The sequence below is a fragment of the Dicentrarchus labrax genome, unplaced genomic scaffold (assembly GCF_905237075.1).
Source record: "Dicentrarchus labrax unplaced genomic scaffold, dlabrax2021, whole genome shotgun sequence".
In the NCBI taxonomy this organism is placed as follows: Eukaryota; Metazoa; Chordata; class Actinopteri; family Moronidae; genus Dicentrarchus; species Dicentrarchus labrax.
In genome coordinates, this window is record NW_026136713.1 from 13,613,080 (window position 1) to 13,640,480 (window position 27,401).

The 27,401-nt window shown below is 39.0% G+C and overlaps 1 protein-coding gene across 6 annotated transcripts in view; it reads left to right on the forward strand.

Moving 5' to 3' along the window:
* Positions 1 to 27,401, forward strand: part of LOC127375217 (glutamate receptor 3) — an 81,977-nt gene that overhangs the window by 23,686 nt on the left and 30,890 nt on the right. For all 6 annotated transcript variants that reach the window (XR_007887338.1, XM_051421178.1, XM_051421179.1 and 3 more), the window contains exons 3-4: positions 812 to 1,051; positions 18,941 to 19,128. Coding sequence is in view for 5 of the 6 variants with exons in the window: in XM_051421178.1 (XP_051277138.1) it covers positions 812 to 1,051; positions 18,941 to 19,128 (428 nt within the window). In the remaining variant the exon portion in view is untranslated. The remainder of the gene's footprint in view (positions 1 to 811; positions 1,052 to 18,940; positions 19,129 to 27,401) is intronic.

Below are 27,401 nucleotides of genomic sequence, written 5' to 3' on the forward strand. Positions count from 1 at the left end.
TGATGACATCATTAGGGTTATTATACCCAGAAGCCATCATACAGAGTACACCTAATGACAAGTGAACTGAGCCTGATTTGTAAAATCGGTGGAGTGACAGCTCATTTGAATGTCAGAAAATATTGAAAAATGCCCGACTCAAGCCCAAGGTGATGTCATCATACTGGTCGTTTTGTCAGTCCAGACTTTAAAGAGATTCACTTTACTGTTACACAAGACAGATAAAGGCATTAATTCCTTCCAATAAATAAGCATTTTTGCATTTTGTTCATCAGTTGTGCTTAAAAAATTATGATTCGCTGATTATCAAAGTACTTGACACTTAATTTTCTGTTGATCGATTAATCAATTAATTTAATATTTTTTAAGCTCTGGTATAATTTCAAATTGTTTAATACAAAAGTTGCAGTTACCATACCAATGATGAAACATTTTTTTTTAGAAAACCCTTTTTTCATTTAACAAAAGTGTCAATTGCCATATGATATGAATTGTTTAATGAGAAAACAAAACTATAATCTGAGCAGACAGAATATTTAAATAACTTAATACTTACTTACGCTATTATTATAAGCAGTATATATCATTATTTTAAGACATGCAGTACTGTAGATATAAATGCTTTGTAAAGTGAACTGGGGGTCATTTAGACTGACATTAACCCCTAATTGTTGGGTCATTAGTGGTGGGTCAAACAACCCAATCGATCAATTACCATCTAAAGTGATGAGGCACTTATTTGTAATTGTTCATACACCTTTTGTGATTAATGTCTTAACACTTGTGTCCCCGCCCTCTGCTGTCCCTGCAGTTTGCTCCCAGTTCTCCCGCGGAGTGTACGCCATCTTCGGATTCTACGACAAGAAGTCCATGAACACTTTGACCTCGTTCTGCGGCGCTCTGCACACCTCCTTTGTCACACCCAGTTACCCCACCGATAATGAGGTGCAGTTTGTCATCCAGATGCGCCCCGCCCTCCGGGGTGCTGTCCTCAGCCTGCTCTCTCACTACAAGTGGCAGAAGTTTGTCTACCTCTACGACACCGAGCGAGGTAGGTGACAGTGGGGGCCTTGAGTCAGGACTTAAAGCTTGAATTACAGAGTGGAACCACAGGAAATGTTACAGTGACTCAGAATAGCAGCTGCACACCAGGGTTAGCAGAGGATAGATTTACCTTGTAATACTTTATGAAAGCCCTGTAAATGCTCGAACTGTTAACACTGCACTATTTTATTCAGTAGTTTGGCATTATGTAAATGTGAAATATATTCACTAGCAGCTTGTAACACTTGTAATAACACATAACACTTGAAGAAGAGCTATAACCTTTGGTTTCTTCTAACAGTTGGCTGGCTGGTGTCAGTTAATCTTCTGTTTAATCATGTTGTTGATTTTGGCTCGTCTTTTATCTGAAATGAGGTATGTCACAGCTGCTGCTAAAATGTTCTCTACAGAAATCAGAGTCTCTGTCTGCCTGTGGGGGCTGCTTATTGTGCTGCGTCAATGAGCATTTTTTGTGTAGTTCCCAGATTGCATTGCCTTGTTGACAGTAGACACTGGTTTAATGCAACAGCGCGACGTGTGTATGACGACCTGTCAACATGGCGAAGTGTTCATTTCTGCGTGTTCTAATGTCAAATGAGAAAATGAGCTCATTATCTCGCAATAGAATAACGATCCCCTCCTCCGACGGAAACTTCAATTTGTTCAAACAGCACCTGGGTAGGAGAGAAGAGAAGGATATATTCAGGATATGACAGACAAAGAAGACACAATATGTCTTCCCCTTTGTGAGGGTGCCCAAATAAGGGTGACTACACATTCCTCTTGAACTGCACATAGAAGTGTATCTGCTATGTTTATTTGCTCATTATTGGAAGGTCCTGACCTCCAGATATGCGCCAAGCAACCAGTCTTTTCTGCAGTGTGCTCTCTGCTCTCTGTATGGTTCTTTTTTCTGGTCCAGCCTCCCTCCACACCCCCACCTCTCTGTGTCTGGCTTTGAGGCAGAGTATGAAGTGTGCTTTAGCACAGAGTCCTCTGTCTTTGGGTCGTCAGGCCTGTAGGCTCCAGAGCTGAGGGCCTTAATCCTCCACACAGCCTGCAGATAATATGTGGTTAATTAGGGTCACTCTGACTAGAACACTCATTGGATCTTCCCTGAGGATTGTAGCAACCCACACGTCCTTCAGCACAACCAATACTGCCCAGCTACCGGTCCCCAACCCTCTGCTTTTCCTGTTCTGTCTGGCAAGTGAGACTGTCTGGGGCACAGTTGGAAACATAGCGGAGGTGGGGAAAAGAGCCTGAAATACAAACAGAGTAGAGGTGTTAGAGAGAGAAAGAGTGATGACAAATAGACATATACTTTAAACTGAGAAATGAGGGACACAGGGCAAAAGAGGGAGGGGAAGTGAGAAAGAGCAGGAAACAAAACACCAATTCAGTCCAGCAATTAAGGCAACAGCAGGTGCTTGTGATTTACACGCTGTTACCTGTGTACAGACAATTCCCTGTGTACTGTACATCCCCATGCTGAAGCCCATGCCAAGCCACTTTTACCTCTCTCCTTACTGCCAGTGGTGTAAGACGATCCCTTATTAGTGGGAGGACATTGGCCCCAGGAGGGGATTAAAGTCGTTTATTGATGCACTCCATCCAGCACTTTGGGGGGCTTTGACACTTGGCTCATCAAGCAGACAGATGTGTCAGAGAGCCTCTACCTCCGCTTATCAGGTAGTGCAGCTCCCCTGGCAATATGGACACTGACTGCTGGCTAAACCAGAAGGAGTGACAAGGGAAAATAGTCTTCAAGGGTGAATGTTTTTTACCCTCTGGCGAAGAAGCAAAAGGGAATCTGACGGACAACTACTTTCGTCTGTATTATTTTGTGTTATTTATTTATTTAGGTGTTTCCCAACCTCGTTTGGCTAATATACCCCCACAACCCTTTTCAGATGAGCTCAAGCACCCCTTCAGTGAACCCACTCTCCACATTTCAAATGTGTTTGCATTTGTATAATTACCACACAGAGTGGCGGAAGCTGGACTTTACCTAATTATTTCAACTGTTTATACAACACTGTTAGATAGTCATGTCAACTGTTTATCTATTAATTAAGTTAATTACGACACTGATACACACAATGCACATTTCAGAACAATTCACAATATTATTTTCTCACGTTTTTAAACAAAAAAATCCTATATTTTTCAGACAGAAATCTACAAAATATATTTTCTCTTATATCTCCTTTATCATTTTTACTTTTGATGTTAGGTTTAAACTGTGCAAGACTGATGTCTTGGCGCCTCGGTACAGCTACTGATGTGAGTATCGTAGGACATGAAACAAGCAAAGTCAAAAGTAGATTGTGCCCTCTGCTGTTTAAAAAGAATATCGATTTATTTTTAATTTCACCGATTTCAATATTCACATATTTGTATATCACAGTTGAACTGTCAAGTGATACATCTATAACATCTATACAGTCCTACTGGTCGTCCATGAACTTTAGCTTATTATTTCAACTGTCCGCCCATTACTTGTAGCTGTTTCCTCAAGAGTTTTACCTAAGTATTAAGTTAAACTATCTATCTAAAAAAAAAAAACAACAATGATAGTACTGATCATTTTATGCATTTCTTTTAGCTATTTCAACTTGCTTGCTTTTCTGACTATCGTAGTTTTCATTCAACATGTATTACTTTGCTGTAACAAGTACCCCCAGATAGGAATCACAAATCTATTTAATTCTTTGTTCACTCTTGATGATGCTGCTTTGGCTCACCTAATTGAGAATCACTGAAGGATCATTGTCTTGCAGTCCATTGTGTTACTGCTCTACTGTGATTTTCTTGTGGTAGCACTGAAGGAGAGAAGAGGCATGTAAAGAAAAGCCGCTTAGTGATCTCTGACCTTAAATGTGAATACTCTTTACACGGATGGCAAAAATATGAAACAACACATCCCCATAAGCAGCTGGTTCTGACAGATCTCTAATTTTGCTGTAAATCAGAACAGTGATTGAACACATAAACCCAAATAACAAATTAGCCTCCGCTCATGATTTGTGACACAAATGAGATGAATTATTTTCTTGAGTGCCTTTTTGCCTTTTGATTTGTGTTTGATAAAAGCATTGATCATTCACAATACTGGGAGCAACTTTGTAATTATTTGCCAAACTCTTCTATTAGGTAGGGAAAACACAGCATATTCACTAGCTGAGTTCCACCAAGAGGTTTTATTCAGTCAATAGAAAAGATTAATTACAACCACACTATTCATTTGGCTCTGTTATTGGGCTGGCAAAAAATGCTTTTAGGCCTTAGTGCAGTGCTTTCAGACGGAGAGCGATGGTCCATATGCCTCAGTTTCGGATGTATTGGAGGGAAATGGAGGTAAATTGGTACCCTTAATGCCAATATCAGACAGCTGTTTGAAAGCAGACGTTATGATGAAGGAACTGCATTGGAAGCAAATGGAGCCTCCATAGTCAGCCTTATACCAGCCTAATGAGTGGCTACTCTTCTTTTACCCGTGTACCCGTACTTTTTTGTGTAAGGAAATAGAATATTTAAGAGCAGATCCTTTTCCAGAGTCCGCCATTTTGAACCGACATGCTTCTACAGTTGTCCGGATCGGAGTAACCAAACATTGGCTCTAGATATGGCTTTTTGTGTTCTTCGTGAGTTTTGCAGCAACCGTAGTTTCTCCTAAACGCCTGGAATGGGAGGGTGAAACGAGAGGAATGTAATCTGTAACTGCACCGCGAGATGCCAATAACTCCTTCACACTGGATCTTTCAGGTGATGATTGATTTACAATGTTCACAATTCATGCATTGAATAACACGCAAGAAAACATTAACCATTAAAGTTGCCAGTATCGTCCAGCAGCCTTTGAGCATCATAGTGAACTTGATTATTTTTTCTCAGGTGAATAGCTAGCTAGCATTAACTAGTAAAGATAAAAAAGGACCAAAACATTACAAAGCCAGGCTGTTAAATTTGGCCAGCTTGTGTTGCATCCATTATGCCTGCAGGAAATGAAATTTTGCCTACAGTACCAGCCACTCAGAATTGCTGCCCCCAGCTGGCTGCTAGCTGGCTGCTAGCCAGATATATCCATTAATCCCCTTCAGATAAGCAAGGGTTATGGACCAGCAGGAAATTCTGGCACTTGCATCTGTAGCTACGTTTTCATAGCCTAGCTTATTAGATGAGATTGACATCTGCCTACACTGCAGCATCTCCTCAGAATGGATGTTTCGAATGTGACTTCATTTGACTTCAAAAGTAAGTAAATTAAATCCTTCAAAACACAAACTACTTGTGTTCTTTATTATATATTCAAGGTATTGCCCAATACTACTTAGCTAGATGTTTGGCTGATTGCCGCGTGATAACCTCAACATGATGAAACTATTCATAACGTCAGTCTAATATAGTAACATAATATTTAATGATGTGGTCAGTTATAGTTGACTATTATATGTAAACTTGCCTTTAAAATCAGCCACAACTTGCACGCATCTCTGGATGTAATATTTTTGACAGGGTGTGTGTAAATTCATGTGGGCATAGAGAGAGATGAAAGATCCAAACAGATCTTGAACCATTCATTCTTTTGAATCAACCCAAACATCACATACGACTAACTGGAAAAAAATTGTCAATCCCTGCGACACTCCTTCAGCCAAATCCTTTGTTTTCCCAAATCTTAGCTCTCCAAGAGTGAATATTGTTTTTTCTGTCCTTTCAGTTTGCATCAGCAGACGAATTTCCCCTTAAAAATCTCGAGTTGTATAGGGTGAAGGTAGATGGATCTTGCCCTTTCTGTTCTGGCGGTCAGGTATGGGCAGATAATTGCCAGGTCTGTGCAGCAGAGACAGATGATTACAGGCTTTATTGTCTCTCCCAGGCACAATCAACCCTGATTCAGCAATCTCACCTCTACTTGATTTATGAGTCGCACTCTCTCTTTCTCTCTTTCTCGCACCCCTCTATACCATACCTCTTCCTTATATGCTTTTAGCTTTCTCTGGTGTCCCTTCTTCTTGACTGTCTGCCTCTGAGCTAGCTGTGACTAGAGCAGTCACAACCTTTTCTTCCTTAAATGCTACAAAGTGGTCAATAATAGATGAATAGTGGCAGATTTACTGCTCAAATTTTTTTTTGAAACAAATGAAATAGAGGTAGATACAATGAAGGCTTCTCATTTCTACCTGGTGACCACTGATTTGCCAGCTGTAGCCGATTAAGCTAATGTTATCTCCATGAGTTGGTTGTCCTCGGCTGTCTTCTTTTTTTGCAGCTGATGTGCTTTAAATCGAGAACCTGAAAAGGGTCATCAAAATGCACATTATGGATACATACGTAGTACAATGCAGAAAGACTGAGGCTAAAGCTAACATGTCCCAGGCAAAGAGTCAGCATCCTTAGCAGCTGATCCATGTAGGTGACTTGGAAATGAAGAAACAGCATCATGTTGCAGTGTAGAGCTAGTTGGTTGGAAAAATAGACTTAATTCTAAACCTGTTTGGCTGGTTAACTTATATACTTGTTAATTTTTCAAGTATATTTTCATTTTGAAAGTTTCAAGAAAAAAAGCTAACTAACTCACGTGTTTGTCTACTATAACGCTTTCCGAGTTAACTTCGTTGAGGTTGCTGAATTGTAAAATCCAATAAAGAGCAGGACCAAACAGAACAGTTGCATCTTACATTAGAACAGATGATCCTTTTCTTAATCGTTTGCTCTTGTGTTTTGGGATTTGGAAAGGCTATAAGAAGACTTCACCGTCCCAACACAATAATTGCAGAGTATAGCTCTAAATCCAAAGCTTGACAAGCCAGCTGTGCCTATATACAGATACTAAGCTATGATTGGACAGTCGCTGTTTGGGGGAGGGGTTTAGCAGCGGGTCAGTCATATAAATGTAATAAATTGTATATCTATCCTTCCTTCATTGCTCCCCTGCTTTATTTTTATTTTGTCAGTTTTGAGAAAATCCAGTTCACCTTGAACTGAGCAAAAGACAAAAAACAAAACAATGTGAATGAAGGAATAAATATGACTGATTGAGAACTCTGATGGTGTAAAAGCACTTATATTTTCCATTGACATTTTGTGAATACCAATCTGCAGAGAGCAATGCCTGTGATATTTTGTGGTAAGACCTGGAGCTGCCACCTCTTTATATCCATGATGGTGTTGTGAGACAAAGGATTTTAGCTTGTCTCACAATATCCATCGCCACACCAAGGCATTGATGACTTATTAAGAACACTGCCTGGCCTCCTGTCGTCTCTTTCCATCATTTCCTCTACCAATCAATATTCTGAATGTGATATAGTTGGGAGGAAAATGATCCAGCATGTAGCTGCTGTACAGAAAGCACAGAGCTATTTACTTTTATCAGTTAACGGCTGACAGTGGAAACTATAGTTGAAAAAGTGTTAGGTGTCATAGCCTCATTATAGCACCAGGAAGTCAAATGTTCTTTGAACACAAATCTGCCAGGTGGAAGCTGTTTTTCAATATTTAGTCCAAAAATATCTCCAGGGCATTTCTTTTATTCACTCTGTCAATATTTGCAATGACCCTGCAGCAGAGTCAATTCCTCAAACTTATCTGAAACAATAAGGTGCATGTACAGTATTGATCATTACAGGTTGGTATTGTATTTGTAACCACAAAGGGAACAGCTTATAAAATATGCAAATATGTGCAAATTCTGACCTACTATATACCCTCCAAAGTGTATGCAGGCATTTATACATATTATATATATTATATATTTATTTAAGTCAATTGTGTGTTACATTTATTGTTAAAGGTCTTAAACTATTGAATAGATAGCAGAAAAGCAGAAAAAACAGAACGTACCACAAGCAAGTTCTTACAGTGTTCCAGTTTAACTTTAACTATGCCAAACCTGTCCTCAAGAGAAATATATTTATTTTCTAAAACAAAGTTACTGGCTCCTTCATTATAACGCAGGCAGCTGTCTTCCAGACAACAGTCTGAACTTAAACCTAAATCAAACAAGCCAATTTGGGTTTCTCACAGTGGAAGCAATGATGCGCTTCTGTTGTTTTTAAACACAAATTCACTGATGAAATGAAATTGTCCTTCATAAAAACACTACATAAATATATGGTGTTATTCTTTTTACAGTCAAATATATATGTATGGTTGCGGTAGTTAAAGCTAAGTTTTTCTGTTTGAAATGTGCTCCAAAACAACTCAACCCCAACTCAAAATCATCAAGTAATAAAACATTAAAATCAAAAGATTAATTTAATTGAGCTCCTCAAGCATCCACACAGTGTACATAAAATGTTTGTTTAGTGACTGCAGTAAAACTACAGGCTTTAATGAACTTAATAACAAGTAAGAGACTGATCAACTTACCCTATTATAGCAGACGCAGGCAAAATTACTCTCACACTGAAGCTATTAACCATTTTGATACAAGAATGTTAACCAGACACATTTCGGAGAGACAAATAAAATAAAAAAAACAACTAGTTTTAAGTTCCTTTTGTGTATTGAGGGGTCTGTTGGCTCCGTCAGAAGATGTTGACTGGATGTGACTAAAATGACTGAGTGGAACCAGTGTGACACTGACAGAGGACCCGCAAACACGACAGACATGCCACTTGTGTTATGTGGCTTGTGTGGCATTTGAGTCACATGTAGTAACAGTGTAATGTCAATGTCTCAAACTGTAGAATTGATCGGAGCTTTTCAGCACGCTCAGTCTAAGATCTAAGATACAGTAGCTTTTATTACTTTATTATTGAAAAGCTAACGTGAATCACTCAATACAATCCTGACTCCTAACACACTCATTCAAGTAAAGAAAATAAATGAGTATTTATTGGACGCTACAAATAACACAGCCTAATATTCAGTCTTTAATTTTTTTGAAAGAAGTGGATAATGAATTGTTTTTGTCGATATACTTGAGCCTGTAAGTATGAGTTTTGGGCTAAATTATATGGAAGTGGCTGATAATTCTGAACATGCGATTACCTCTGTAATGGTTGCCATTGTCAGTGTATAGGGAATACAATTATTTTCAAGCATGTTAAAATGTAAGAAAATCATCTTATCAGTTTGATAATTTTCTGGTTGCATCAATCAACTGCCACTTGGCTCTGTATTAAACCCTCATAACTCACCACAGACCCTGTTGATCAGCTGTTAAACAGGCAGACAAGATAACTCCAGCCTGGCACAATTGGCAGAGTGATGTGCCAACAGGGCCAAGAGGCTTGTGAATGGGAGGATTGGATGACCGCACATAGTTAGCCTCATTTCTTCTAGCTCCTGCCAAGCTACTGTAGATAGAAAGATAGAAAGGCTGTTATGAGGGTGGGGGGACAATCAGGCAGAGTCAGATACACTGTAACTAAAGTGAACCTTGCTCCCTATTCCTCAGCAATCCCTCTAATTGGCTATCCAGAGACAGTTGCCTTTGTTCCCTAAAAGACTCAAATAATTAAAGACTCCTGCCGTTCTCCTGGATGCCTTTGATGGCAAACCAAATCAAGTCTGTCCTTTGGTTTGATTGTAGTCGTTTGGCATTGCTCTTACTGTTGTAAACATCATTACAAATCAAGCAATGTGATACACTACCAAATGCACTAAGGATAGTCCAAACTCCAGTGATTAAGCAAATGAACACAGGCATGAAATTGCTATTGCTTTTTTTCTTTTACATAACCAGTTAAGAAGGTGTGGTGACATGTTGTCATGTGCAGTGTCTCTGTAGTTTGCATTTTATCTTTTAACCACCATTAGTTAGCAGATGTCTGGCAAACCAAAGCAATATATTTCAATGTGATACTAAAAACCATCAGCTGCTTTTCCCCTTTCAATTTGTTATACAAGTAATGTTTATGCCATTCTAATACATTTCACACAAATAATGTCTAGTCAAGTGCAATATTGTCACCCACAATTGTTGATTTTTACTCTCTGCTCACAATGTGAGATAATAAGTGTGAATGCCAGCTCCCCACTGCAACCATGTCTATATCATAGGCTGCAGCTTGTTTCCTTGGCTTTGTGGTCTCATCACAGCCAATATAATGGCACATCAGCTGCACCCAGCTGAGACTTTATACACACACACACATGCCTCTTGTGCTTTAGTGGCCCTCTCCTTCACGCTGGCTTCATAACAACTAAATTATGCATGCATCAGGAAAATAAATCAGCTTGGACACGCTGACAAGAAAGGGCACATCAGAGAAGCCATAAAATGCACAAGAAAAATAATATTAAAGAAATATGGATGAAGCTATGCATCACTGGCATTTTCTCTCTCTTTTTATTTTGCACACATAAACTGGTATCACTGCTAAAGTGACATCCCAATATACAGATCCAACCTGCAGCAGCAACCCCTGTAATTCAGTAAACCCTTGAAAAACTACGAGTCAAGCACCTGTGCCTTAAAAAAAAAGTGATACGAGTGCCATCGTCTGTCACAATAAGCACACAATAAACCTCTATGCTCTCTCAGTGTCCTCTTTTAACTGAACCTGGAATAAAGCCATTTTACCACCTACCCACTGCTAGCTTCAGCAGCCATGAAATTACTGCTGGGAGCTTTTTCTTTTTTCATTATAACAAAATGTCCTGGCCTTTGCTTCAAGCAGCCATAGTAGAGTTTGATTGCTTTGATGTTACACCATGCCATGGGGCCAATTTGTTTGTAGAAACAACACATCAAATATATATGTCATTCTCAAGAGTAAACAGGAGAGTAAAATAATATTGAGTCTCTTTTTGTCATTTTTCCTTCAGTTTCAGCTGATCAGCCAAAGCTGCTCAGAGAGGTTAGAGGAGCCCTTGATCAATCCCTTCGGACACACACACACAACTCAATGTGTGTGTTAGCGCACATGCCAATGTGCAAATATGTCACAGTGTGCAGTGTGAGTGAGAGAAACGAGGGAACAAAGACAGACAGGGAGAGATGGAGAAGCTCTGAAAAGTCTGTGGGTGGATTTTCACAGTGGAAGAGCGCTATACTCTCCTCCCTCCTGCATGTATGCACTTCTAAAGATACAGCTAGCATGCTGCTTCTGTTTGATTTGACATGCGCTGTCTTTTTGATTAGGACAACACTTGGCAGTGAGACTGTTTTGGTTCTAGGCCTACTGTAAACACCACATCAAAGCCTTGGCTGCACACTGTTAGGCCAGTTTGACATTCGCTTGCTACGTTTTCAACATCGAGGTAAACGTCTAAAGCTTCGACTTTCCCTTGGGCAGGGAGACGAGGAGGAGCTCATACTGTAGTTCCGACTGATTTCACATCTTTTAAAAAAAAAATATTTCCGCCTGTAAATCACCCAACTTGAATGTGCTTGTTTTTGATTCTATATTTTCTTCCTTTTTTAATTGTCTCTTTTCTCAAAGGCACCTAAATTACCTTATCTTTACAGCTGCTTAGAGATTCTCACCTCATTCCTCATCAACCATCAGACATTGATTGCGTTGGTTTCTTGCTTCTGTATATAGTTTGCTGGAGAAAAACTGTATACAGAAGCAAGACAAGTCATGTAAATTTTTATGTATATAGCCCAAAATCACAAATCACAATTTGCCTCATTTACGATGTGTACAGCGTACAACGCCCTCTGTCCCTCCAGAGAACAGGTCATATAATCCCAACAAAATGAAGTCTATTTTATATAAATTGTGGGCCAATGCTAGATGACTAATGAGAGGAAAAGCCTTCTTTCTCTCGAAGCCCAGTCTTTGATCTCCACTGCACAAACACTGGAGGGATCCTCAGAGCCCTGTGAGCATACTTAGCCCAGAGGCAAACACTCACCAGGCCCTAAATACTGTAAGTATTTATTTTGGCTCCCTCAAATGACAATTGGGACTAAGCATTTCAGTGGGAATATTTATAAATTAGAACATACATAGAGATGCAGTTAATGTAGAATGAGAGTTTGACAACTTGAGAATTTTAAGTAGACATCTCAAGTTTGCTCACGGCACAGAGTGCTACAGTGAATGTAGCTCTCAACTGTTATTGTATGACCTTCCTACTTGTAGTAGCTGTTTTGTATTTTTCCAAGGTCACTTAGTGACAATATGGACATAGTTCATTAAATTAATTACAAGCTTCTTGTTAACATACTCATAGTCCAAGTCTAAACCTATTGGCATCACTTGAAGCCTAGAGGTTGGCATTATGGCCGTAACCATGCTGGTTTTTCAGAGCCAGCAGGTGTGACATACTGCAGGTTGATCTGGGCTTATTGGCTGCTCTTAGTTTCAACTCCTCCCTAGCAGGAAACAATGGCGGCTCACCTGGTTACACATGATTGTCATGCTAGATAGTGGTACACAAGGATTTGAACCCAAATGCAGACTAGCACAGCAGCATGTGGGGAGCGAAGGACGACAGACGGAAAAACAAAATTTGCTGAAAGAGGTAATGCTGGTTCTGATAGAAAGGTGTCAGAACACACAGTACATCACAGTTTGTTATGTATGGGGCTGCATAACATTATGACCACCAGCATGCCCAGGTGGTCATAATGTTATGGCTGATCGCTGTATACTCTAGCAAGGGCAAACTCATTCTCACACAGGCGAACACAATGAAGGCGGGGCAAACAATGAAAATCGGTGGGAAAAAGACAAAGACAGGAAGTAAAATAAAACAAGACACAAGAGGAGGAAAACTACAAAGTAAAACTGGAAATAATGAAAACCCATTACATAGACAGCATGTTCAAGATACTGCGCTTTGGCTTCACTATACAGACCTAGAAGCTCTGCCCATTATTTATACTGTCAACAGTGTAGTCGCAAGTCCAGAAGGAAGGCCAGACCTGGTCCACATGATGTCCTATTGCATATTGCACACCATTAAGACAATATAACACAGTGAAAATGGGTTTATATCCAAGTTTTCTTCCTTCTCTATAGCTTAACTAGTACCATGTTTGCCTCACTGCCTCAGTTTTAACTAATGAAAATATATGTACCTGTATTCAGGCATCCAAGTAAATAATAAAATAATTAACTTTAGCATACAAGTCAAACAATAATAAACTCTTATAACTCTTATAAACGCTTAACTTACATGCCTCATCTTAATTGCATATAAATACACTGTAATGTAAGTACAGACAAACTTTAGAAATGTAAGTGACCTTTAATTATGTGTGTCTATGGCAGTGTCTCTTACTGCAGTATTAAAAGGTTGGATAACATCATATATATGTACATCCATATATTTATATTCGTATTTTCACGCCTTCCTCAGACAAGTTTTTATATTATTTGCCCATGTTTTCAGATTTCTGCCTCCACCCATGTATAATGGTGGTAAATTGAATTTCTTCTGTGAATTTTAGATCTAGAAATTTGTTAAAAATATATAAAATAAAATAAATGCACAAAAAACCCTACAGTAACATAACAGTGCATAACTCAATACCAGTAACTACATTTGGGTGAACTGCCAGTTTAAGCAAATGTTACATATAGCAACATATGACAGTAAGTAAATTGCTGTGGCATCTGTAAGGTTCACTTTTCTCTCCAGATTTTCAGTTCTAAACTTGGTATCAAGCCAACCCCACAATTATGAGTCAAAGCCATTATCTTTATGGTTTCAATTCAGTTGTTTCTGATGTCCTCTGAGACCCTGGACAGTGCTCAGCAAGGCGTTTCGGCCTACCACAGACCCTCATTTACCAGAGGATTGGCAAGTTAGAGGGGAAAGCAGCCACATTTACTATTGGCTCAATGACCACTGCCTCTTTTTCCTGTGTGTGCCTTAGATTTTGATCCTGTAGAGATGAGTTCAGATGGTATTTTTTGTGCTATTAATTTCTCAGTCTTTGCTGTTAGCTGGTACAGTTAGTTGCCTGTAGTTTCCTTTATTTATTGTGTACTGTAGTGAAGTTGATGATTACTTATTTACTTACATTTCATTATTTGATTAGATTAGTAGATTAGATGTTGGATTGATGTGGATTAGTGTAATACCAGCAACGATACAGTGTAATGATACAGTGTAATGCTACAATGTAATATAGGCAAGTGGTATAGTTGCGGCTCCAAAGCTGACAGTCAGTTGTGGTTAATGCCGAGTTGTAGTTGTACGCTTAGAGAAATTTGCAATATGGTTCCTCTGATTTGCCTAGTTATCCTGGATCAGCTGTGAGATATGAGAGGGTTGTGTAAGAGAGAGAGAGAGAGATGGAGGCCTGTGACACTCTGCACCGTATCCTAATGAGAGGCAGGGAACCAAAGGAGCTGGGCAATGAGATTAGATGCAACTCAATTCAATTACTGCTGAGCCGCCACGGGTGACGCTTCAAAACTCATCCTGTTAAGATCCGGTTCACAGGCGAAGAAGAGGACTGCGGCTCTCACTCAGCCGCTGTATGCTACGCTGCAAGAACATCTCATTCGCAACAGCTCTGATTTATAAGCACATGGGGCGTCATTAGGCTCCGTCGGGATTTGACAGCAGACTCTGCAATGTTCTGATATAGATTTAAAGGAAAATGCAGAAATAATTGAGTTTTCACCCATCGCAGCCGTTTAATACACTAGTCCACAAACTACAGAGTTGTTTTGAGTGTGTGTTTAGTGATTTGTGTGTGAGATTAAAGACACGCTTAACATCCCGTTTTAGCTTAAACACAATTCAAATGCATTCAGACACTGACTTTGACCCCCACGGCCCTGCCCTTTGCTGTTACCCCATAGGCTCTTCGGACAGAATGCTGAGAAAGGTGTTATGGGTAACCACGGCTCTAAAAGAAACAAAAATACACATGAACTTTATAGTCTTTACAAGTTTAAAAGACACTGACCTCCGTGAAGCCCAAGCATGTTACCGTCTTAAAAAAGTGTTTGTCTGTTTCAGTGCAATCCACAGTCAGCTCCAGCAGACCCGGCAGTTCACCTTTGTTTAACCTTTGACCTGCATCCTGGCAACACTGTCCAATAAAAACACTGTTGTATGCAGTGTTTGGAAATGAAGACATCTTTATATTTTGTGTGTAATATTAGACCACCAGACTATAAACTGCAGTATTTCTCTAATGCACCGTTTACTATCCGTGAGGGTGGTGGTGACCGTGATGTTGCCTTGTTCTTTAGGAGTGTGGAGTGTTATCAGTTTCTCACAGAATGTTTTTTTGGTCTACAGGGCCTTAATATTTTGTTTTCTCTGTAAAAGGGAAAATACTTTTGCAATGAACAATATAGACTGGGGCGAGAATTAATTGATAGTATAATTAACTCAAAAACGTGGATTTAGTGTTAAGTTACTCTATAAACATTATGCAACCCACTGTGGTCCCCTGTGTCCGCAATTGCTGTGATTATGCAATTATAAGCCTGGTACAGTCACTACTTATAACTTACACACAATTACTGCATAAACACTGTACATACTTGCACTACCACTTATTACCTAACTGAACTTTAAATGATCCTCATAGGTGTGTTGAATTGCTGAGTTGCATACTCTTAAAACTAAAAGACTGGTGTACTATGAATAATAATGATTACAATAAAAAAAATTGAAAGAAGACTTTGAAAAGAGAAATTCATTTGTGCAATTTTGCAGTATTAATTGTCTAAAATACAATAAGTCACAACTCACCATTCATGCAGTACAATTACTGGTTACTTTTTTCTGCCTTAATTTTAATGAGTGATTACCAGATACTGTGACAAAAGTAAGAACAAGGTCTATGAATATGAATACACATATTGTAGATACCATGAATATCAGTTCCTGTGTATCTTGAGTTAACATATACAAACCAAATGTGTACAAATATACACATTGGAATATGCAACAACAGCTGTTTGTATGTTTCTCTGTTTACAGTACATAGTGTGACTGGCAGCAGCAGTATCACAGCATGTTAAAACTGTCCCTGTCTCGATGATAGGTAGCTGTGAGGAGCATGATCAGCAGAAGCTACTGCATGCTGCTGCGCCTGCATAGCAAGGATTTATAAGGAAATCTTGTTGTTCCGTGATTTATGTAGTTGGCTATATTACATTTTTAGATGCAGCACAGTTGTGGGGCTCCCAAAGGTGCAGAGGTGAATGGGATTTATATTGGGACTTTTCTGCATGTTGCAAATAAAAATCACTTGCAAAAAACATCTATGAGAGTCTCCAGTGCTGTTTAGGAGGTTGAATCCATTGATTTGCTGCAGTTGAAATAGACTGTCCAAGAAAGGTGACTGGAAGATGTAAATCTATGTGGAGAAGCATGGAATAACAAAATTATGCATTATTTTTACTCGCTGGTAGAGATGAAAAGGGAGCTGTCAGTCCCGTTGCTGCTGTCAGATTAAGTTGCGCTCAAAGGATTTTGTTCATTTTCGATTTTGAAGTCTAAATCACTAAACATAAACTTTTCTGCTGACTGTAAAAAAAAGCTGGAGTAAAAGTAATACATTTCTGGACAAACTATTTACCACCACCAGATTCCATCTCTTAATTTCCATTCAAATGTAAAACTAGACAGGCATGGAATCTTCTGTGAATCTTAAATGAATCCAATTGTTCCAACATAGTTCAGGGTTTGCCAGAGGCAGACACCGCACAAATCAGCAATTTCAAAATAAAAGCCCTGTGTGATTCTAATCTGATTGACAGGACATTGTTTCCTTCTTTCACGCAAGAGTTAGCATAATTCATGTTTTTCTTCCACCTCAGACCTCAGAAATGGAAAATTGGAAATGCACTCAAATATACTCTTATATATGAAGCTCAAATCCCTAGAGCATTCCCCTGTGAGAATTTGTATTTTCCTTTGCCATTTAAAATCTTCTGAGACATGTTATTGTGCCTTTCAAGCAGCACAGGAAATGATTGCACTGATACTTGCAGCCCTGAAGCAAATATCCACCCTATCATTTTAACACATATGCATGGCATGTCGTAACACTCAATGTGATTACCTTGTGTGAGTAAAATGGTTCATTGGCATTTTCACCTATACCAGCCGTATTCTCGGCAATTACCAAACCAACAGAGACCACTTTGACCCAGCTAATCTGCATGACATCTCTTAATGTGAGAAGCTTTTATTGCTGGGAAGACTGCCATGCTATCCAGCTGGCTTGTGGTTGGTGAAGTTCTGAGCATATGCCTGAGGAAGATGAATAATGCATCCATGTTATTCAAACCTTCGTTCTGTAACTTTTGCTTTAGGTAGGGGAGATGTGAGGAGGTATAGTACATGAGAGACTGCCGCTGCTGTGCTCATGTAAAAATGATGATACTTCAGAAAAGCTTCAGATGTTTTCACTCAGAGGAATGAAAAATTGTGGCTTTTCCCAGGTAAAAATTCCTCTACTTTCATATCCTTATTGTCCCGTGGTTTTTCACGTCAGACGTCGAGCTTTGCTTCTTTTAACCAGGTCACCGACCCCGAAGCCACAAAGGGACTATATGTGTACATCTACTTATCATCTGACCTCAGTGTTGTGCTACAAGTTACATTTATAAACTATAGGCTGAACTCCTTGGAGATGTGACCTGATAACCTGGTTACCAGATAACCTTGAGGGCAGGATGAAGTCTCATCTGGACAGATGACACACTGTGCGTCGGTCTCGGCGACTCGCTGTGCCGCTCGCCAAAAGATCATCCGGTGGAGTGCAGACATACACGGTGCAGCAGTCTCAGAGCATTTACAAGTAAAGAAAAAGGCTGCTTGACCATTCAGATGGAATGGAAACGAAGGGAAATGTAAAAGCAGAGCGAGTCACAAAGTAGTTTTCTTGTTATAGCTGTTGTTGTTGTTTCTTTGGTCTCTGTGCTGGCTTTGTTGGCTGTCTGCAGCCGGTTCATAGAGATAAGGTTGAACGAAGGAATGACTCGCAGTAAAAAATATATGACAAATGTTTACTTTGCCCACTGCTGTTCAGACTGTGTCAGAAAATTTGCATAATACCCAATCACATGCAACGATATAAATCGTTATATAAAATCTGTATATGTCTGAATGTGTGCCAGAATTTGCTGTTGCTGGAAATTCTTTTCTTTCCCTTTTTTGTATCAGTTAACCACATGACGCACAATGAAAAATGAATAGTAATATGGGAAAAGAAGCTTATTGTACATACAGTTTGCAATTTCATTGTCCATGGCTTAATGAAATACCAGCAGTGTGCTTGATTTTCATTAATAACCTTCATGTTCATTTCCCGTTGTACATTGGAGAAGAGTTAAGCCATTTTTATTTCAGCTTGTTCTATATGCCATCTATCCCTCCAGAAATAGAACTACATTATTCATTTTGTGGTATGTGATTTGACCATAGTGTTTCTGAGCGCCCTGTTAAATGAAAATATTTCACGTGTGAATTAATCATTAAAAGGGCTCATTCTCCATTCTTCGGGTAGCATAATGATCTCTTTTTACCACTGGCCTGGATGAATCTTTCATTGTCTTTATCTTTAAATGAGTTGGCACAATCCTCCAAGGAGACATGGGCCTTGATGTGTTTCACCACACTGTCAAAGTTAACATGTGGCTGAGCTAAATGCCATAATTTAATTGATGCCAAGCGCAATAACATCACCCACTGATCTTTTAATAATATGGAGATACAATTCCTGTCCTTTCACTTCATTATGATATTGCCTTCTCAATATGCAAATGTAAATTGCACACACTTACACACTTGCACACAAAGTCTAGACTCTAGACAATATTTTAGTGGGCCTGGAGACTTTGGAATGCTATTTTAGATTGTAATGAGATGGCCTTTGACCTTTGGATTCAAGCAAAAACCTCTTTAGAATAAATTAGCAGCCACTCAGTCCTTGCATAACTGTTACTGTGTGCCAGTCTCTTTTGTGTCTAATCCTCTGGGTCACTCTCTCTCTCCCTCTCTCTAGGTTTTTCTATACTGCAGGCCATCATGGAGGCAGCGGTAGCTAACAACTGGCAAGTGACCGCTCGCTCTGTTAGCAGCACGACAGACGCTGCTGAGTTTAAACGCATCATTGAGGAGATGGACAGGAGGCAGGAGAAACGCTATGTGATTGACTGTGAGGTGGCCAGGATCAACACCATATTAGAACAGGTGAGCCTCAGAGTCACTGTACATGTGGTAACGCCTGTAGATTGCATAACCAACCACCTACACTGTCCATATAGCACTTTTGTTGGTTCCCGATTTAGTCATATAATTGCCAAGCAGATTACATTGAAGTATTAAAGGTCCCCTCCACCAATTGTACATGCCAGAGTCAATTTAGTAGTCACGTTGAATACTGCTTAGAAAACCGTTGCAGCACGTCTTATGTCACTCTGGAGGAACTTTGTCACAACTGAGATAATCGTGACTTCAAAATACTGGCCCTGTGGAGTATTAAAGATGTGGTTGTTTACCAGGCAAGAAGGATTTAACAAATGATGCTGTTGAGTTGCATTATGGGAAATGTAGGAGACTGATCATAGTTTTTAAAGCTGCTCTTATCAATATGTATTGTATGAACAAAGATTAAATTATTGCATATAATGAAACAAACCCCCATAGACTTATCACCTGACTCTGCACTTCCCCTCATTTCCACCAAGTGTTTTAGAGCCATTTATTTCATTGTTTTGGTTTTAGGGCTTGCAGCTTTACTACTTTGGTTGCAGCAGCCAAACCAACTCACTGCTCTCATTAGCAATGTTGCTGTTGTCAACTGAACAAAAATAAACACTAAAACTGTGCACTACCTGCCCAGCACCAATCCGAACACACTAGCCGGTGAACATAGTGGTGCTTTTAGCAACTAAAGAGCCAGATTATTCCCCAACAGAGACTAATATTGGACTCGACTAAAACACAACTCTAAATGAATGCTAAAGTTCACCATGGCTGCTTGATGTGTAAATGCCACTGTTTGCATATCAGTGTTATCCCCCAAGTGGCCAAAAAAATTAGTTCATGCATGTTTTAATTTGTCAGTCTATAATTCAGTGTTTTAGAATGCAAAGGCTGTTGTCAATAAACATGTTAATATACTGTGTACAAAGATTTTTTGTAAATGTTTGTACTACTGCTCATTTTATAATAGCAAATCATTATCTTATTATCTAATTTCTGAACAAACTAATTACTTTGAAAGGTGTAGCGTTTGTGTAAGGTCAAATTTTAACAGTGTGTTAAATTGAATGTTTGCCACAGCAGTAGTCTTACCTGTTGGAGGAGCTCAGTTTGGTGTTTGTTTGGCTGCTAAGTTTGAGGCCAGCTTATTTGAAAATCAGTGTGTGTTGAAGCTGCCCAAGAGCCTGTGGTTGAGAGGTCTGAGCGTGAGCAGCCATTTGGAGAGACCACTGATGATGCATCCTTTTTAATCCTCTTCTAACAACCCCGGACCCTTCCGTTCCTCTATCACGTCCACTGCCTGAGGAGGAAATGAAAGGTCCACCAGTCCTTGTAGTAGGGGAAACACAATTACCATGAATAGATGAGTGGCTATTATGCCATGCATCTCCTCTGTTCGCCTGCCCCGCTCCACCCTACACCCCTCCGCTTGCTGCTGCCTGCTTATAAGGCAATCAGCTGCCGAATTGGATTCTGCTCGTTAACATTCATTTAGATATTGGCTTCTCTCTGCCTCACAATATCCCCTCAACGACTGTTAGTTTCACTTGTTTTTTTATGAATCTAATTTGATCCCAGAGTCATAGTTTAAAGCAGAATGGCTTTTAGTATTAATTTGCTGTGTCTAATTTAATTCTTGTGCTGCAAATTTCCTCCCTTTACAATCCAGGGACCATACTGAAATCTATTTCCTTTTTGTGTTAAGAATATGCATCAGCTTTTAAGAAAAGCTTAGAATATTCATTACAAATCACATGTGAGGCATATTAATGGTTGCGTCTTTAATTGCTTTTTTCCCCCCCTTTTGCAAACAATAATAAGGATGCAGGGCAATAATCTGTTTGATGTTCTGCTGTTTCTGCCTTTGTTCACATTAATGAATTATTTCTTTTTCTTCTAGAGGGAGCTCTTTCTCTTCCTCCACCTCCAACTATCACCATCATACATTTTTATGTCTAAAGTTTGTTTTAGCGCAAAAGGGGGAAAAGAAAGCTTTAAAAAAAGCTAACCTTCAAAGCAGCTGTGTGCTCAATTTTGCCCCTTGTTTAAGTGACAACCACAGCGTGGGATTGTTTTTATTCTATTTGATTTTTTTGGTGGAGCTAATTGAAATAATCTGGCTAGCTCTACCAATATGAATGAGTCACAGGCATTCAGGGAAGCTGCTGGACTTCACTCTGCAACCAGCCCCCTACTGGGCCATATCGTTATAAATTGAAACAGGGATGGACCGTCTCCCATGAGGGCAATCACACCACAAATGGCACCCACTGTCAGCTATGTGGAAACCTGCTGCTTTCACCTGCTGCTGTAGTTCCATTAACCAATGATTGTAGACAGATAGAGTTTCATCTCTGGAGGACAGGAGCGAGAGTTCGAACAGAACGCGTGTGCCGAGGCCAGTGTCTGTGTGTCGCAATGTCGACATGTCCCTTCAATCCATCAAGGTCACTGCTGTTGAGAGGGGATCATGAGGCGGGACAGATCCAGCTAGCTGATTGCTGGGGGAAATGGGAATCAGCTCAGTGGCTTAGTTTTATGATTTCAGGCAGAGTAATCCCACCACAGAATGAATGTCTTTATACCAGGCAATGAAGTTCATGGAGTGTGGAGTTATCTTGAATAAGCAAGTGTTGAGCTTTCACACTTTGGTACAATTGTGGCACACAAAGAAAACTCTCTGTGCTGTTCTTCATTAGCACCACTTTTGATCCAGTCATTGCAAATTCTCTAGTCCCACTGGGCCATTGTTGCTCTACTGGTTCACTGAACTGTTAGTTTTTCAATGTTTCAGTAATGTTCCTAAATGTTTTAAAGGACACCCAGTGGTATTATATTTACTCAAGTACAATTTAGAGGTATTTCAACCCTGTGCACGTTTATCTGACTGTGGCTTTAGTTACTTTTTTTTTTTTTGCATTAACAATTTTTATTCAAAACACAAAGAGTATGTAAAACAGCAGCAGCAACCAGCCAGCTATGACATTAAAATACTGCTTACATGCAAATGCATTAGAAACAGTAATAATCAAATTATATGCTCTCTATTTTTTACAAATATATTTAGCCTACTTTTTTATTATATATTATTATATACATGTAATATTTTTACACTGAAGTACTTTTAGGTAAATTAAGCTTCTGGGTACTTCCTCTACCACTATATGTGTTTGAACTAGGGGTTCAATCAAGAATCAATTTAATTTTTTGTCAATTCTTTTTTCAGAAGAATTAAAGACTAAATGTCTTACACAAGTTTCGAGAGCCCTAGATGGTGTCTTGAAATGTCTTGTTATCGGTCCAACAGCCTAAAACCAAACAAATATTATAAAAATCCTCATATCTATCTAGAGCCTGTGTTTGGTTTGTCCGTTCTGGGTTGCTGTAGACACATGGCGTTTCAACATGGCAGCCTCTGTTCCCAGGTAACAAAAACACAACTTGTCTAACGATTCTTATTTTAAGGTGATTATACACTAATGAAAACACATCTATAAATATTTTATTCTGTTTCTGCCAATAGATCCTGAAATGTTTCACACTGGAAATTTAAGAAATAATTGGCATTTCTGCCTCAATAAAACACTGAAACAATGGTGATGGGCCACTAATCAATTAATTAACTAATTGTTCTAATTCTAACCTTTAGCCTTTGGTACAGCAGTTCCTTTAAATGGACTAGGGCTCATCATACATCCACACACACTGGATGTACCTCTTCTTCAGTCGTAAGCATACTCAGCTGACTGTCACTTTTATTAGCTCCATTTATCACTTCACATGATGTCGAAACACAGTAAGAAAAGTATTTGCATATTGCTGCATCAGGCGCAGCTTTGTTTGCTCGTATAAGAGCAGAGTGAGTCTCCCGACAAATTTGTTTTGGGATGCTGAAGAGAATGCTACACCCAGGCTATTATCATTTTATGCTGTAACAACCACTCAGGATTTATCGCCCATAGGACTTTTCCATCAATACACTGCACTGCAGATAAATTAACCCAATGGCAATCCTTCCCTTACGACAAAAAATGGAAGAGCCTCTGCCAGCACAGCTCTCTGAATCAGATCCAACAAATGTGTTTCATTGAACCATCTAAGTTTATGATATTATAAGCTGAGAAAAATGTCTGTGGCATCAAAGAAGGGCAGTATAAACAAGAACTATGATTGAGTATAAGATAATCATCTTTGTATTGCTTCCACTTGTCATAATGATGATTTTTAGGAGTGGGTATAAGTATGCCAATATCTGAGTGTATGTGCATATGCCTGTGTGTTTGACTGTATACACTATAGGCTCATGCCTAATCTGATCCATCTGTGAGATTGCACATATAGCATCATATCTGCCTTTATGCTCCTTCCTGGACCTCTTCCCCCCGGGATTTCTGTGCCGAAGTCTGCTCAGAGGCAACAACCTGCTCATCACTAGTGTAAAGAGAGGCAGGCATGCAAAAAAAAGAAGAAAAAAAGAATGGCGTCTGGGACAGGCCCAGGGCACGCAAGCTGTTCAAAGACAGGCAGGCAATGAGGGCTCTGCCAGCCATAAAGCTGCATTTTCATGCAAGAAAAAGAAAACAATAGGAAGTGAAAAGGATTCACAGAAAAAGAAAAAACTGAGAGGTACATCTGGGGATTTGTTAGAACAACATTCTGCCGCCTGTGGAGGCATGAAGGGTGGCCATATTGCTTCCCCATGGAGAATTGGAGATCCTCCATATCCCTCTTTCTGCTCTTGAATGAAGAACTCAGAAAAAATCCATGGTTAGATGTATTATACAATGTGAAATCTTTGTATTATATCAAATTCAAGAAAGGTAGAGAAATTTGACCATGAGAAATAAGAAGTCATGGACGTTAGATTGCCAGCAGTTGACAGAATAAACTAAAGGTCCTCAACCCTCAATATTGTGGATGACACTGTGAAAAACACTGAGCAATAACAGCATTCTGTAAACCAGAAACCACTTTTGTATGCTCATGTAACATATTGGCAAACACAGATGTATCTAGAGGTATTACAAACCGAAATAAAATCTGAGTCAATGTACTCTGACACTCTTTGATTTGAAGTTACGACACAAAATCTGACACGCAAATCCTTCTCACGCATTCAAAGGTTCTTGATTACTCTGACTCTGTTTTCTAGTAACACTACCTGACATGTTTCTCAATTTGTTCCAAAAAATAGAGGAGAAAAGAGGCACGAAAGTGTATGCTGATATGAAAGTTGCTCCTGATCTCAACATCAGCTTATTGTCCCTGGGCCACTGACAGAAGTATAGCCAAACCCTTCCTGCTCAATGTAAAGCCAAGGATACGTAGTGCTTTCAAATCCCTGGCACCAACCGTGGCCATTTACTAACTGCGATTATAGAATTAAATGGGATTAAAGTGTTATCATTAAACAGAACGTGACCCGCTGACTCTATGACTGAATGAGCGGATGACAACAGTGATGAATTTCACATGTAGTTAAAAGTGGTATTAAAATACAATATCTATACCAGAAGATATTTTTTTTCTTTTATCAATCAAATGAAATTACCCTGATCATTTTCAGTGAAAACAGAATAGGACATCTTACTGTTTCAAAGCCAAGTTTTGGCACACAAACATGAGGGCGTCTCAGCTGCAGTATCAGTGATTCCTTTCTCCCAAGGTATCAAGTCTCGCATTGTTCTCGCATCTCAGAGCAATCACAGACATAATCATCTGAATATGAGTCAGGTGTTTCTAAAATGTTCTGCATTTGGGGGAAGGCCACTAGATGCCCCTACTATCTTCAGGGGCATGTATCGCGACTGCCAAGAAAAGCGTCTCAGCCACAGCCACTGCTGGCTGTTAGGGAGTGCTCCACCAAGAGCACTTCTACCAAGTGCACTTCTACCAAGAGCACTGAAGCAGAAATAGAAACTGAAGAAGAGGAACGTCCTTTTGTATCCAAGCATAGAGCTCAAATTCACCCTTCTGTCCCATCCTGTGTGAAGTGGAGCACTTTGGTATCTCTGCAGCCACTAAATTATATGTAACAATTGTTATTAAGACTATTAATTATGCAAATATGATTAAAAAGGGTGTTTAATGTTTGGGACAGAATGCACCATCGCAACAACCCTTAAAACATAAAATATCCTGTCACTAAGCAGCAGCTTTTCCTGTCAGTTGGTGGAATTGTTACATTAGCTAACGTAATGTTAGCTCAGTAGCCAAAGGGTTTACTGAGAGAGTCAACAGGATTAATTTAGATGATATCTGATATTTTTCATTTTAATTGTTAGACGTGGCTTAGCAGCAATGTATTATTATTACCATGATATATAGCAGTCACTAATTATAATTCCAATTTTGAATGTAATGATTAGAATAATGAAAAAGTAATTTAAGGTATCATAATGTAGCTATTGTCACTAAATGTGCAGTACAGTTAAGGTCTGGCTTGACCTGAAGCAAAATACTGATTCATGATCACTCTTTTTTGATCCGTATAATTTTTGTAATTTCCTAGAAATTAATAAATAATATGTCTAATATAATGTCTAATATCAATCCTCATATAATTTCATATGTGTTAGTAGTATTCACTGGGTGTACAGTTTTTAACAGTGTTGATTATTGTCCCCCATGAATGGAATGGCCAATGATGACTTCCATAAACACCTGATCATCTTTATAGTTATACCATGCCAATTATAGCTAAAATGATTATCTTTGAAATGGAATATACAATCTGCAGAGATCATACTTTTATCTTTTTTGATCATTTAGGAAATATATCAAGGAAAAATGTTAAAACATTTATGTTTTCAGATGTCTTTTATCTGTTTCATATGATTGTAAATGTTGTGTGTTTTGAGTGTCAAGTATTGGTTGGACAAAAGCTTTGAAGCTCAGTTAAAAACAAAGATTTTATTATTTATTGATATTTTAATTAACTGTTTAATTGCCAGAATAATCAACCAATTAATTGAATTTGAACATATTTGTTTTATACAGCCCCAATGCTAATGGGGAAACTCACTAGTGTGGTCAGGAGTCTTGTGTTTTCATATTTCAGGAAGAGACTAAAGTAACTGCATCATTTGCTCCTCTTTTATATGTCTCAGTGAATGCTTATTTACAAACTCTAGGCAACCTATCATTTTCAGTCTGCTTCTTCCTGTGCTGCAGCAAACTCCACGGTAGAAAGGTCAAACTTGGAGGAAAACAGTCTGGCGTTTACTGAAAATGTGTAGCTGTAGTTTTACATTTCGGGCTCTCTGTCTGGCAGGGCTGAGGCACGGCGAGTCTGGATCAGGGTAAAGTCAAGGTCATCCTGGTTGTCTGTCCCCATCAGGCTTTAAAGAAAACTCTGGTCTGCAAAATGCTGGCTCTCCTTCAGAAGCAGAACAAAAGGTGGTGGAGCAGGCTAGTGGATCAATGTGCAAGAGCACACACTGTATGAAAAAGAGGAATCGCATTATTGGAGGGGTAGCACACTAAACGCATTTCTTCTCTTGAGTGTCACCAGGAAACGGAATAATTGGTTAGTAGGCTTGTGTTTGTGTTGAGGTGCTTCAAAGGTGACTAACAGCAGCAGACATCAATTCAAGAAAGAATGGGAGGCAAAAAAAAGAGATTAAAATTCAAGGTGTCTGATTTAATTTAAAATCACCCAAGTCTGTGCTTTTGGTAAATATCCATTTGAATCTGAGCAAAACTATAGTAGCATGAATGAATAATTTAACATAAAGGGAAAAACCATATTTGCAGGAGTAAGATGCATAGATTAATATCACTATGTTAGTTTAGCAGCTAAGTCAAAGTAAAACAAACAGCTAATTATTTTATGAATTAATTATATTATTTGTTAATATTAACCGTAACGGTTTAATTAATCCGAAATCAGTGTTTGTAGGTGGATCCCAACTTCAGCTACGTGTGGACAGCATCGTTCTTTCTCATGTCTTACGAATCACAATCTGTCAGTCAGACTACATGACTACATATTTGTTTAAAGTGAACAAACATACATTTATGTTTAAACATAAATTATTGTCCAACACAATAAACAACATTTAACTTTTGTAACCTTTGGAGAGCAGCCATCTTTTCACCCTAGTGTAGGGAAACATTGATTTTAACATTTCTGAGCCTTAGGTGTTGTTAGGTGTATTTTTGAACGATAAACCAATTCAGGATAGCTGTTTCTTTACGCTAAGCTAAGCTAATCACATCCAGATGTCAGCTATGTAGACATGAGATTGGCATCGATG